The sequence below is a fragment of the Canis lupus genome, chromosome 21 (genome assembly GCF_048164855.1).
Source record: "Canis lupus baileyi chromosome 21, mCanLup2.hap1, whole genome shotgun sequence".
In the NCBI taxonomy this organism is placed as follows: Eukaryota; Metazoa; Chordata; class Mammalia; order Carnivora; family Canidae; genus Canis; species Canis lupus.
In genome coordinates this window covers 43,872,020-43,884,559 of record NC_132858.1, presented here as the reverse complement: position 1 = coordinate 43,884,559, position 12,540 = coordinate 43,872,020, and the positions used below count along the sequence as shown (strand labels likewise).

At 43.0% G+C, this 12,540-nt stretch overlaps 1 protein-coding gene and 1 non-coding gene across 2 annotated transcripts in view; both read left to right on the top strand.

The window, feature by feature from the left end:
* LAMB4 (laminin subunit beta 4) overlaps positions 1–12,540 on the top strand; it is a 99,111-nt gene that overhangs the window by 53,633 nt on the left and 32,938 nt on the right. The window contains exons 19-24 of the mRNA XM_072791580.1: positions 2,091–2,268; positions 3,405–3,548; positions 5,081–5,312; positions 5,779–5,936; positions 7,638–7,862; positions 8,477–8,697. Coding sequence (XP_072647681.1) covers positions 2,091–2,268; positions 3,405–3,548; positions 5,081–5,312; positions 5,779–5,936; positions 7,638–7,862; positions 8,477–8,697 — 1,158 coding nt within the window. The remainder of the gene's footprint in view (positions 1–2,090; positions 2,269–3,404; positions 3,549–5,080; positions 5,313–5,778; positions 5,937–7,637; positions 7,863–8,476; positions 8,698–12,540) is intronic.
* Positions 3,785–3,891, top strand: LOC140613684 (U6 spliceosomal RNA). The gene has a single exon (XR_012014576.1). It is a non-coding gene; the product is annotated as a U6 spliceosomal RNA (small nuclear RNA).

Genomic DNA, 12,540 nt, shown 5'->3' with positions numbered 1-12,540 from the left:
GTATATTAGCCATGCTAGAATGTAAAGCTGCCATTCTTTTAAACCATGGGATGGACTATACTTGATAAACAGAGTCTTTAGAAGTTTCTAGAAGAAGGGAGTCATGACATTACAAAATCCTATAGCTTGACAGGGACTCTTATCATCTGGCCTATCTGTTGGGTGCCAGGACGGGCTTCCCCTAAACTGCCTCAGACCAGTGACTATAGATAATGAATCCCTGGTTGGCAGCCCTCATCTGCAACCCTAGCCAATCCGGCTTCTTTCTGCCTCTCCCTTCACTCTCAGTTCGTGTTTGGAGAGCGCAGTCCTTTTAGTGTCAACTTGAAGAGACGACTCTAGACGGGTATATATACTTCTTTATTGAGCAAATATTTATGAAGTCGTTACTGTAAATTAGACATTGCAGTAGGCCGCGGGTGTAAACAAGACAAGCGCCTTGCCCGATGTGCCGGGGCTTACTGTCTATAGGGAGGAATGCAGACATTACACAGGAGATGGCAACGTGGCCCGAGAGTTACTGGAAGCTATGACAGCTCACTGAACGGAAAAGCTCGGTGTGGCTCGAGCGGTGATTCCCAGCATCGCCTGACCCGACCTCCTCTCTTTATTGCAAATATCTTGTAACACCCTTCACCGGCTCAAACTGCAGTTCATTGGCATTATAGCCCACCTGCACACGTAACCCCAGACAACGTCTGGGTAATGTGCACATACGAAGAGACATCAAAAGAAAGTAGCCCATAGAGAAACACTATGTACTTCAGTATATGTCTACACTCTGGCATAAATACACAGAAGGCAGGGACACGCTCATATGTGTAGGATCACTCAGTGTGAGACAGCCATGAAAGCAGGTGTGCTGCAAACATGTGTAACATGCTTTTAAAACATAGGGTAAGTCCTTCAACACATAATTATAAACAAAGATTTGTCTCTCATGCAGGGGGATTTTCCTTTTGGTCAAAATGTCTGGGATTTCTGATCCCCCCACACACACTAAAAGCCAGCAACACACCTCATCTGATGGCCATGACAACCAAAACCACCCCTCGGAATCTGCAAAATGCCCCTTAGGGGATGGCACCTGCCATATTGAGAACCACTGAGCCAGAAGATCAAACCGCTGAGCCACCCAGGAGTCCCTCAAAAAGATTTTAAATGGTTATCGGTTATAACTTCGGTAAAATCTTCTCAAGAAATATAACTGTATGACTTTTCTTCACATAGGTATCAGATGTGATACAGATGATCCTTCTTTGAGAATAAGCTTAGAACAATGTGTTTGTCCCTCTAATAGCTGGATGGCCTAACCCAGCAATTCACAAAATGCATCTGTGAAATATTGAGTTTATGGGATGTTAGTAAGTGTTACTTGAATATGGGACCAAGTGGTTAAACGAGCATGGAAGCGCTGAGTTTAAAAGTATTTTTGTTGCAGGACTTCTCAGAGCTTTAGTAAGTTCATCTACACTGTGACTCTCTAAGAGGCAGAGAGTTTGTTGTAGGACTCCACTGTTCATATGTAATTGCAAAGGACAAAACTTTTAAAAGGATGGTTTTTTGGAATTAGAGTTCCACAGTTAATATTATGGAATGCACTAAGCTGTACTTTCTAAATTTGTCACAAGTAGCCTAGTTAAAAGTCTTTGAAATCTAAGACAAATTCACAAGCAAGCTAAAAATATAATAAGAATGATTTTTAAAAGTCTTATTTTTTTTTTGTCCCAAGTCAATAAATGTAAATATTTAAAGATTTCTTAAATAGGGCAGCCTGGGTGGTTCAGCGGTTCAGTGCCTGCCTTCGGCCCAGGACGTGATCCTGGAGACCCGGAATCGAGTCCCACGTCGGGCTCCCTGCATGGAGCCTGCTTTTCCCTCTGCCTGTGTCTCTTTCTCTCTCTCTTTCTGTGTGTCTCTCATGAATAAATAAATAAAATCTTCTAAAAATATATTAATTTTTTAAAAAGATTTCTTAAATAAAATGAAAATCTTAAAATCTTCTCATAGATCTACTTGTTTATATAACTAGAATCTTGAACAGGAGACAGTTATGAACCTAAGTCTTCTTTTTTGTATTATTTTAAAAGCTTGGTCTGATTCCCCAAATCAGTTCATTGGAGAATTTCTGCAGCAAGCAGGATTTAGAGGAGTATCAGCTGCACAACTGTGTTGAGATCGCCTCAAAGATGGGACCTCAGGTGTCCCCCGGTGTGTGTGAAAGGCTTATAGTCAGCATGTCTGCCAAGCTGCACAACGGGGCTATAGGTGAGTACTGGCCTCATGGGCTCCACCGACACACAGCTTTTTGGAATGTGAGTGAGTCGATCTCATTTATTGTAGCAGCTACTCCAAACAACCAATGTCAATACCAATTGCCCAGTGATTAGGCACTCAGTCCATCTGAGGTGTTGGAATCCCAATGCACAGTAGAGTAGGTGCATAAAGAAGGAGCCTTCTAGTACATTGGGCCACTAGAGCCCTAGAACAATGGTCCTAAAATACTAATTTGGAATCCTGGACATTGAGGGCCAGACTGAACTCCAAACAACTTCTTTCATCCTCAAACCTTCATTCAGTAAGTAAGCCTCTTGGAGTCCAAACACATTAGGTGATTTGTCCATTTCACTAAGCCACAGCCTGGTGTTTCTCACCCTTAGCACTTCTGAAATTTGGAGCTGGTTAATGCTTTGTTGTGGAGGGGTCGGCATGGGGGGCTGCCCTGTGCATTATAGGAAGCGTAGCAGCCTCCCTTCCCCTCTGCCCACCTGATACCGGTAGCACCTTCCCGCCAGTTGTGACATTCAAAAATGTCTTCAAATTTTGTTATATGTTCCCAGTGACGGCAGGTAGAGGGGTAGTTGGCAAAATCTCCCTCCAGCTGTAGAGTGACAGCTACAGTGAGAGCCCAGGCTTCCTGAGTTCTGCGCAAGCGCGTTTCCCGTTATACTGCAGGACGCTGGCTTCAGAATGCCCACAACCTCATGAAAGTGATGGAAGAAGGGAAATCAAACAGATAGTCCAGCACCAACATAGATCGTCAGGAATTAAAGGAGTAACGTCAATAATAATGATTATATTGGAACAGCTGATTATTCAAACAGTTTAAGCCTTTCACTAACTTGTTAAGTAACATTAACATTAATTGTTAAGGTATGCTTAGTCAGTAATGTTTATTGAGCACCTACTACATGCCACACAGTTCTAGGTACTTCAGAGGCCTTATTGTCTTTAATCCTTATAATTCCCTGGGGTAGATCCTATATTTTTCCCATTTAATGGATGAAGGAGTCAAGGATGACAGAAATAGCAAGTGAAAGAGAAGTGAACTAAAGCTCCCAACAGGACCAGGGACTTCTCTGTCACTTCCTTCGCCTCTAACTGCCCTCTTTGGCTCCCCACAGCCTGCAAGTGTCACCCCCAGGGCTCGGTGGGGCTCAGCTGCAGCCGACTTGGGGGCCAGTGCCAATGTAAGCCTCATGTGGCCGGGCGCTGCTGTGACAGGTGCTCAACTGGAAGCTACGGTCTGGGACATCATGGCTGTCACCGTACGTAGCAAAAGATAGATGGGGGAAGACACGCATGGTCTTGGAGTTTTGGAGTTTTGAAGATAGGGAAATCATTGTGGGAGTTTGAAAGAGGAGGGGCCAGGGAATTGGACTACATTACTCGGGCTGTCTGTCTTTATAGATAAAATGTGAAAAAAAAATTCCCATCATATTTCATTCATCCGTTCAGTGGGCACCAACTGTATACAGAGCTCCATTAGGAATCATGAGTGATGGTGCCAATTTTGGCAGCATATATACTAAAATTGGAATGGTACACAGAAGATCAGCGTGGCCCCTGCACAAGGATGACATGCAAATTTGTGAAGGAAGCATGAGTGATGGTAAAGACATGGCCCAGGCTTCTGGGGTTTTGTGGTCTGTATCAAAGAGATGGCAAGTCCAGGGAGGATGTGGGAGGGATACCGGGAAAGGTGTCAGCTGTGCCAACCCAGCTTTGTGACCTGGCAGTAAAGCCCAGTGGCTGTCCAGGCTAAAAGAACAGCGAGATTGAGAATATGAGGAAGGGGACCACGCTGTCATCTCTCTGATGCTGGGGTCGCAAAGAGCCATGGAACTGATCTTCTAAGCTGCCTGTTGATAAGGGCTTAGATGGGTCTTTGTCTACATGTGGAAATCCAGGCTCGTGTCATGTTCAGGGTATGCAGTTCTGTGTTCACGCTGTGTACCAGTAGTGCAAACAGCCTTCTCCACCGAAACCTGTCTTGGGTGGTCTCTCCAGGTAGGTTAATTCTTTCAGGTGAAGGAATGTATGTTTTAAGTCAGAGTTCAGAGAGATGACACACCTTGCTGGTCACTCTCTACCCAGCACACATCTCTTTTTATCACTTTTGCTTCCCTCTCTTTAAAGAAGAGAAGAGGAGAAGAAAGAAAGAAAGAAAGAAAGAAAGAAAGAAAGAAAGAAAGAAAGAAAGAAAGAAAGAAAGAAAGAAAGAAAGAAAGAAAGAAAGAAAGAAAGAAAGAAAGAAAGAAAGAAAGAAAGAAAGAGAGAAAGAAAGAAGAAAGAGAGAGGAAGGAAGGAAGGAAGGAAGGAAGGAAGGAAGGAAGGAAAATGAGGTGCTAGAGATTCACAAAGGGGCAAACATGTCATTGGCCTCTGGCCTTTGCATAGGGAAGACTGGCTCAAAGGGTTGAACAGTTCCCTAGAAAAGGAAGGAGTGAGCCTCTGTGATCTCACCTAGGAAAAAGAAAAGTCCACCCATCTTGAGAAGGGGCTTTATATTTTTTAATAAAGATTATAATTTTATAAGGCACTAAAAACATGACAATTGCTCAGGTCCTCTGTATAAACAACGCTTTTAAGACCCGATTGCTCACCACACCCTGTTTATTGGGTGAATCAGTTGAACAAATGTTGACCTGGTGCTCGGTGCTGGCCAGATTCTCAGACTCCCCTGATTTACCTGATGGGGATGCCACAGGGAGCTCAGGACTCCAAAATCATGACTGTAACTCCTTTCCCCAGCACACCACCTGTCCCTCCACTCAACATGGTCTCTTTCTTTATCTAGCATGTCACTGCCACCCTCAAGGCTCAAAGACCACTGTATGTGACCAAATAACGGGACAGTGCTCCTGCCAGGGGGAGGTGGCCGGCCGCCGTTGTGACCGGTGCCTGCAAGGCTACTTCGGATTTCCCAGCTGCCGCCCTTGCCTTTGTAATGGGTTCGCCGAACTTTGTGACCCAGAGACAGGGTCATGCTTCAATTGTGGGGGTTTTACAACTGGAAGAAACTGTGAAAGGTATGGAATCCCTATGCACTTGAATTTTATTTCTTTTGTTCCGATGTCCCAACACTCCCTGAAGGACCACTGAATAGAGACTCAGCTGTATTTAAGTGTAGAAGCCTTGCTATGGGCGATGGGGGGTGCGGGGGGAGGTAGATAGATCCTCGCTCCTGGTGTCCTTCGAGATCTTGTGAAGAGCCAGACCATGTCTGATTAAATAAAAAAACAGGCATTTATTTGCCTGGCACGTTGCTTTTTACGTCCCTGAAATAGGACATGTAAATGAACTGCCACTACATTGAGTTTAATGACTCTACCTTGGGACGTTCAAGGTAAGGCAAAGAAGCACTTCACAGAGCAAGCGAGCACCTTCTAAAATACTGAGTTTTGAGAGTTGTGCTGTCCTCAAGCACAGCAAATCCACACCAGCTACTGTGAGCTTTTCCCGGGGACGTTTGGTACAAAGAAATTGTCTTGACAGATGCATCGATGGTTACTATGGGAATCCTGCTGCGGGAAAGTCCTGTCGCCCTTGCCCATGTCCAGATGTTCCCTCGAGTAGCCAATATTTTGCCCACTCCTGTTATCAGCATCCTTGGAGCTCAGATGTGATCTGCAATTGTCTTCAAGGTTATACAGGTACACAGTCTAGTTCATGATGCCTTTTTTCTTCTATCCCATACTGCTCTCCAAAAAATGATCCCATGTTCATAATTTATCTGCTTTGAACAACTGAGTGGTACTGAATCTAAGTCAGCGGCAAGAAGGCACAACCTGGTGCATTGCCGCTTTACTGAACAAGGGATTTGAATGATTCAGAAACCAAGGACAACGAAAAGCTTATTCCTCTGAACTATACTTGTTAGATAATGTTCTGGAAAACTGACTGACCAAATGAGTTCAAACCAAATTGACTTATTTAAAATAAAATCATCATCATTTTAAGTAAGACATTTAGGTGATTAAGCGATATATATGTCTTGTAACATAGAACATAAGCAATTAAAAAGTAAAAGCTTTTAATCACATGCTTCCTTTACATAATTTCAACCAATAGATTGGACAGTTCAATATCAAATCAACCAATTGATTTGATGTTTCACCAGTATAACTTATTTTTTCAGGTGTCTTGAAACACTGATTTGGGCATCCTACAGACACCGCATAAGTCAATTCAATATTTATGTTTGTTGCTCTACCAAAAATTTTATTTTGAAGAGTTTAAGCATGAGTATGAATATATATTGCAACAAGGAAAAAACATAAAATCTACTTGATTTAATCATATTTTGAAAATATGCTGCTGCTATTTTCTTCAGTGATAATTACCATCATGATAATAAAGCACATGGCTAATTTTTTATTTGCTGACTATGTCTCTACATCATTCTGACCTCTTCCCATGTCTTTTGCGTCCATGTCCCCTCTGGCTTAGTTGGTCAGTGTTTAAGAACTGAGACCATGGGGGGAATCCCTGGGTGACTCAGGGGTTTAGTGCCTGCCTTCTGCCAGGGTGGGATCCTGGAGACCCGGGATCGGGTCCTGTATTGGGCTCCCCGCATGGAGCCTGCTTCTCCCTCTGCCTGTGTCACTGCCTCTCTCTCTCTGTCTTTCATGAATAAATAAATAAAATCTAAAAAAACAAAAAGAAAAAAAAAAAAAACAAGAACTGAGACCATGATTGGCTGACAAGAACATTCCTAAAAAGATGAACCAAGATGTGGGGAATAGACTTACAGTTTGGGCATCCATTTGACCACAGGTCCCCGTGGTTGGCAGGGTAGCAAGTGGAGGAGCGAAGGATTGGTTTCTCCATACAGTGCTTGATAAGAACTCCCTCCAAGGTTCGTTCATCAAGAAAACCACTGTCACCATCTTCACTGCTAGACCTACATCTCAGGGTACTGCTAGATCACCTCCAGGACCAGGTGAGGGTGGAGGGACCCCAGAGAGAGCAGGAACTGAGATTAGCGTTAGATCCTGGGGCACACTTGGGTGACCCGGTTGGATAAAGATCCGGGAATCCTGTGCCTACCACTCTGTAGTTCTTTCGAGAAGAACTAGAATGCATTCCTCACCACGGACTTCCTAGCTCTGAATCATCGCTGTGTTCTCTGGGTGGAGAATACATCAAAGTGAAGGTTTTAATTCAGAACATTTTTCCTTCTTCATCCCCAACGTGTGACATTATCCCTAGATGAGCCTAATTATTCTCGGTAGCAGTCTCCATCCCTGCCCCCCAACACACGTGTACACACACATATACACACATACACACGTTCACACACACACACACACACACTTCTCATCTCATTCCCTTTGCCTCTCCCCTTCTTTCAGGTAAGCAGTGTGGAGAATGCTCTGCGGGTTTCTATGGAAATCCCAGAGTTTCCGGAGCCCCTTGCCAGCCGTGTGTGTGCAACAACAACACTGATATGACGGATCCGGAGTCCTGCAGCCCGCTAACCGGGGAGTGCCTTAAGTGTTTGCACAACACTCAGGGGCCCAACTGCCAGTTCTGCAAACCAGGTCACTTTGGATCTGCCCTCAATCAGACCTGCAGGAGTAAGTCTGTCAAGCTCTGGGGGAAAACGTGGCAGCAGAGTGTGGCCCTCGGGGCATGGTGCCACCAGGACAGGGCTGGGACAGAAACAAGCCGATGCCCAAATTATGCCTCTGACCCACTGAGTAGAATCTCCAGGGCTCTGCATTGGAACCAGTTCACCCGGTGTCTTTAACGTATACATTGGGGGAGTGCTGATGTAGCAGAGGGCAAGGGTTGGAGTCTATGGTTTAAAATAATAAAAAAAAAAAAGAGGAGGAGTAAGCTGCTCATTTTTAGGGGATATTTAACTATTTCAGTTGATTCAAGTCAACGTAGTAAACCATTTGTTTTCAGATCATAACTAGCATGTGGAAAAAGCCAGGTTTTTGGTCACCCCAATTGTGAGCCCTTGGAATGTAGCCAGCAGAACCGCAGGATATTGCTAGGTGGGGAGGTCAAAAAGAGTTGAATGCGTTCAGCCCACTTAGATTCCGTGATAAGTCTGCAATATCGTAAGGTGTTTCTGCCTTGAGCCCTTTGGAGAAACATCCAGATCTGAATGGCTGTTCGTGTAGTTTGTTGAATGCCAGCGTTGTCCCTGAATTTACCTCTAGCAGTGGCTCTATGATCCCAGGGTGCTCCTGCCATCCTCCTGGTGTGAATCCGGCTGAGTGTCCCCCTGGCCTGGAAACTTGCCTCTGTGACCCTGACACTGGCATGTGCTCTTGTCTGCCCAACGTCACGGGCCGGACCTGTGACCGCTGTGCAGACGGATACTGGAATCTGGTCCCTGGCAGAGGGTGTCAGCCATGTGATTGTGACCCCCGGACCTCTCACGGTGGCCACTGTGACCAGGTAAGATATTTGGATTTACCAGGGCACTAGAGTGGGAAGGAAGGGGGAGACATGGTTGCCAAATTTGTAAATAATGTTTTCTTTATGTACTGTTGCCAATTAGTGTTTGGGGACAGGATTAGCCTTATATGGGGATGGAGTCTGCATTTACCAAGCAACGAAAAGCACTAAAAAAGACCACGAGGGTCTCAAGGTCTAGTCTGGCCTTCTTTGGTTTTCTCCAAGCTTCTCTGCAATTGGGGAAGACAGGATTTGTATGTGTGAAACAGATAACTTCCCTTTCCTGTTTCGGATGTATGATCACAGGGAAGCTCCAAGAAATTGATCATTAATCAGAATTGATGCTCAATCAGAATGAAAATCAATGGATACTTTCAGAACCCACAGTTCCATTTTCAAAAATTGACCTGTCATTCCTGATAGCTCACCAATTGCTTTGTGTGCAGGTAAAATAAGAGGTCCTCTTTACTTATCAGAGCAGCATCAATTGTCTCTACCAACTACTCAAAATAACGAGAAGCATGATTCACCTCCAATTCAGCTCCACTGAGTAAGAATAAGAATGCAGGGTAGAGCAGTAGGAGCAAGTATGCAGCGTACAATATACAATTAATGCTACTTAAATGCACATGTGATTTTTAGTCAATAAAATCAACACTGAATTTTAAAAACAAATATAATGATATCTATATGGAAAAAAACTATTCATGTCACGATCAGGGTATTGGACCTACTAAATATATTCTTTTTTTAAAAAAAACATATTCTAACTGGAGGGTATTATGCTGAGTGAAGTAAGTCAGTCGGAGAAGGACAAACATTATATGTTCTCATTCATTTGGGGAATATAAATAATAGTGAAAGGGAAAAGAAGGGAAGGGGGAAGAAATGTGTGGGAAATATCAGAAAGGGAGACAGAACGTAAAGACTGCTAACTCTGGGAAACGAACTAGGGGTGGTAGAAGGGGAGGAGGGCGGGGGGTGGGAGTGAATGGGTGACGGGCACTGGGTGTTAGTAAATTGAACACCAATAAAAAAATAAAAAAAAAAAAAACATATTCTTTGAAACACTTTTGACATTAATAGAGATTGGAAGGAAGGGTAAAACAATGCTGAGAGATTTTAGAATCAGTCCACCCTACAGGGACCAGGGTTTAATTGGAATCAAAATGCTAATTTAAGAAGCTGGACTTTTCCCAACTACTACTAATAATGATAAGCATGGCTCACCTCCAATTTCGGCTCCACCGTTCAACTTATTTAAAGGTCAAATCTTATGCAAGTCAACTTGTGAAGGTAGTTCTCATATACTGAATGTGTTTTCCTTTCTCTTTTTTTCTTTTTCTCCAACCCTCCTGCTCCAACCCACATTCATATACACACATACACACATACACACACACTCAGTGTGCCCTTTTTCCTTTAATAAATTGTTTTAAAGAAAATTTTATTTTTCTTAAAAATTGTATTTATTAGAGAGAGAAAGAGCACAAGCAGGAGAGGAGCAGAGGGGGAGGGAAAAGCAGACTCTCTACAGAGCAGGGAGCTTGACATGGGGCTCGACACCAGGACTCCGGGATCATGACCTGAGCCAAACGCAACTGCTTAACCAAATGAGCCCCCCAGGTGCCCCCTTATTACATTTTTTATTTTAGAATAGATTTAAAGAAAAGTTGTGAAGATAGTACAGAGAAAATGTACACCATACCCAGCTTCCTCAGCTTCTAACATCTTCCATTAATACGGTAGATTTGTCACAATTAATGAACCAATATCGATATATTATCATTAACCAATGTCCATAATTTATTCAGATTTCCTTAGTTGTTTACCTGTTGTCCCCTTGCCATTCCATGACCCCATCCAGGTCACCACATTACATTTAGTCATCTTGTCTCCTCAGATTCTTTTTCGTTGTAACATTTCTCAGACTTTCCTTATTTTTGATGACCTACACAATTTTGAGGAGGATTTTGTGAAATAACCCTCTGTTCAAATTTATATGAGGTTTTCTCATGGTTGGACTTGGATTATGAGTTTGAGGAAGAAGACCACAGAGGGAAAGTGCTGTTCCCATATCAGCACTTTCCTATGTTCCATATGTTCCCTATGTGCTATTTACACGTCTTATCACTGTTGACACGAATCTCAACCACCTAGTGGTTGTCATGGTTCTGTACTGTGAAGTTACTCTTTTTCTTCCTTTCCATACTGTGCTCTTTGGAAGAAAGTCATTATGCACAGTCTATACTTGAGGAGTTTCACACGCCTTCCTTGAGGGCAGAGTATCTCCATAAATTATTTAGCATTCTTCTGTACTGGAGATTTATCTGTTGTTCCCCCACATCTTCATTTATTAATCACTTTTTAATATCCATACAGAGTCATGGATATTTATATTATACTTCAACTTACAATCTAATACTACTTTATTTTGTTGTTCAAGTTATTTTAGCTTTGGTCATTGGGAGCTATTTCAGGGGATTTCTGTGTCCCTTTGACATATCTCTATTATTTTTTTTAAGCACTTTTTGCATGAGAAGATACTCTAAGCTCATCTGGTGTATTTCCTGCCCCCATCCTAGGAAAAACCCCTTCCTCCTTTCCTTTCCTTTCCTTTCCTTTCCTTTCCTTTCCTTTCCTTTCCTTTCCTTTCCTTTCCTTTCCTTCCTTCCTTTTTCTTTCTTTCTTTCTTTCTTTCTTTCTTTCTTTCTTTCTTTCTTTCTTTCTTTCTTTCTTTCTTTCTTTCTTTCTTCCAAGAGAGAGAAAAAGAGAGCAGGGAGGAGGGTCAGAGGGAAAGGGAGAGAGAATATTAAGCAGGCTCCACACGTAGAGCCTGACACGGGGCTCAATCTCATGACCCTAAGATCATGACCTAAACCTAAATCAAATGTTGGATGCTTAACCAACTGAGCCATCCAGGTGCCCCAAACCAGCCATTTTTTTTTAAGGAGCTCTGGTTTCTTTTACTGGAGAATGATATTTGGGCACTAGATGACCACACCTCTATTCCTCACACTTGCAACCACCAACCATGAAACAAAATAGTAGATCTCCATATGACTGCTTGGCTTCCTAACTCAAGAGGAATGCCTGATATTACTGTCTGGCATGCTTCTTAAACCTTTTAGCAGCTCCTCCTCCTCCTCCTCCTTCGTCTTCTTCTTCATCTTCATCTTCATCTTCATCTTCTTCTTCATCTTCTTCTAAGTAAGCTCCATACCCAGTGTGGAGCCAACCATGAGGCTTGAATTCACAACCCTGAGATTAAGACCTGAGCTAAGATCAAGAGTTAGATGCTTAACTGAGTCACCTAGATGCCTTGAAGACCTTGTAGGAAACATATTTGTAGCAGGACTCAACAAAGACCACAGTCCACTAACGGAGACTAAGGGAAGCCTATCAAGCTAAAAGTCAGATGGCATTGGTTTAACCAAAGAGCCCTCTTGTGACAAGGGTTGTCTGGTTCATTGGGGATTACTTGGGGAAGGTTGCTCTTTAAAATCAGGGAACACTTTCATTGGGTATTGAAGAGACAGGTGGATATTTAGATTCCAGGCTGTTTAAATAACCACTGGTAAATATCTCTATGTCGGCCAGTAGGACATCCCTAGTGCATTATTACAGAGAGATCCAAATGTGCCATCCAATATTTTCATCAACAGTTTAAATGGAGTTGGAGAAACATGCTTATCAAATATTATCAAATTTGCAGATGTTGCAAAGTTGTGAGCTAATGTGATAAAGGTAGAACAAGAGATAAGATATCCTAACAGGCTGAACCGTGGGCTGGAAAGAAGAATGTAAAATGTTACTGGGATAAAAGTGAAGTTTTGCAATCGG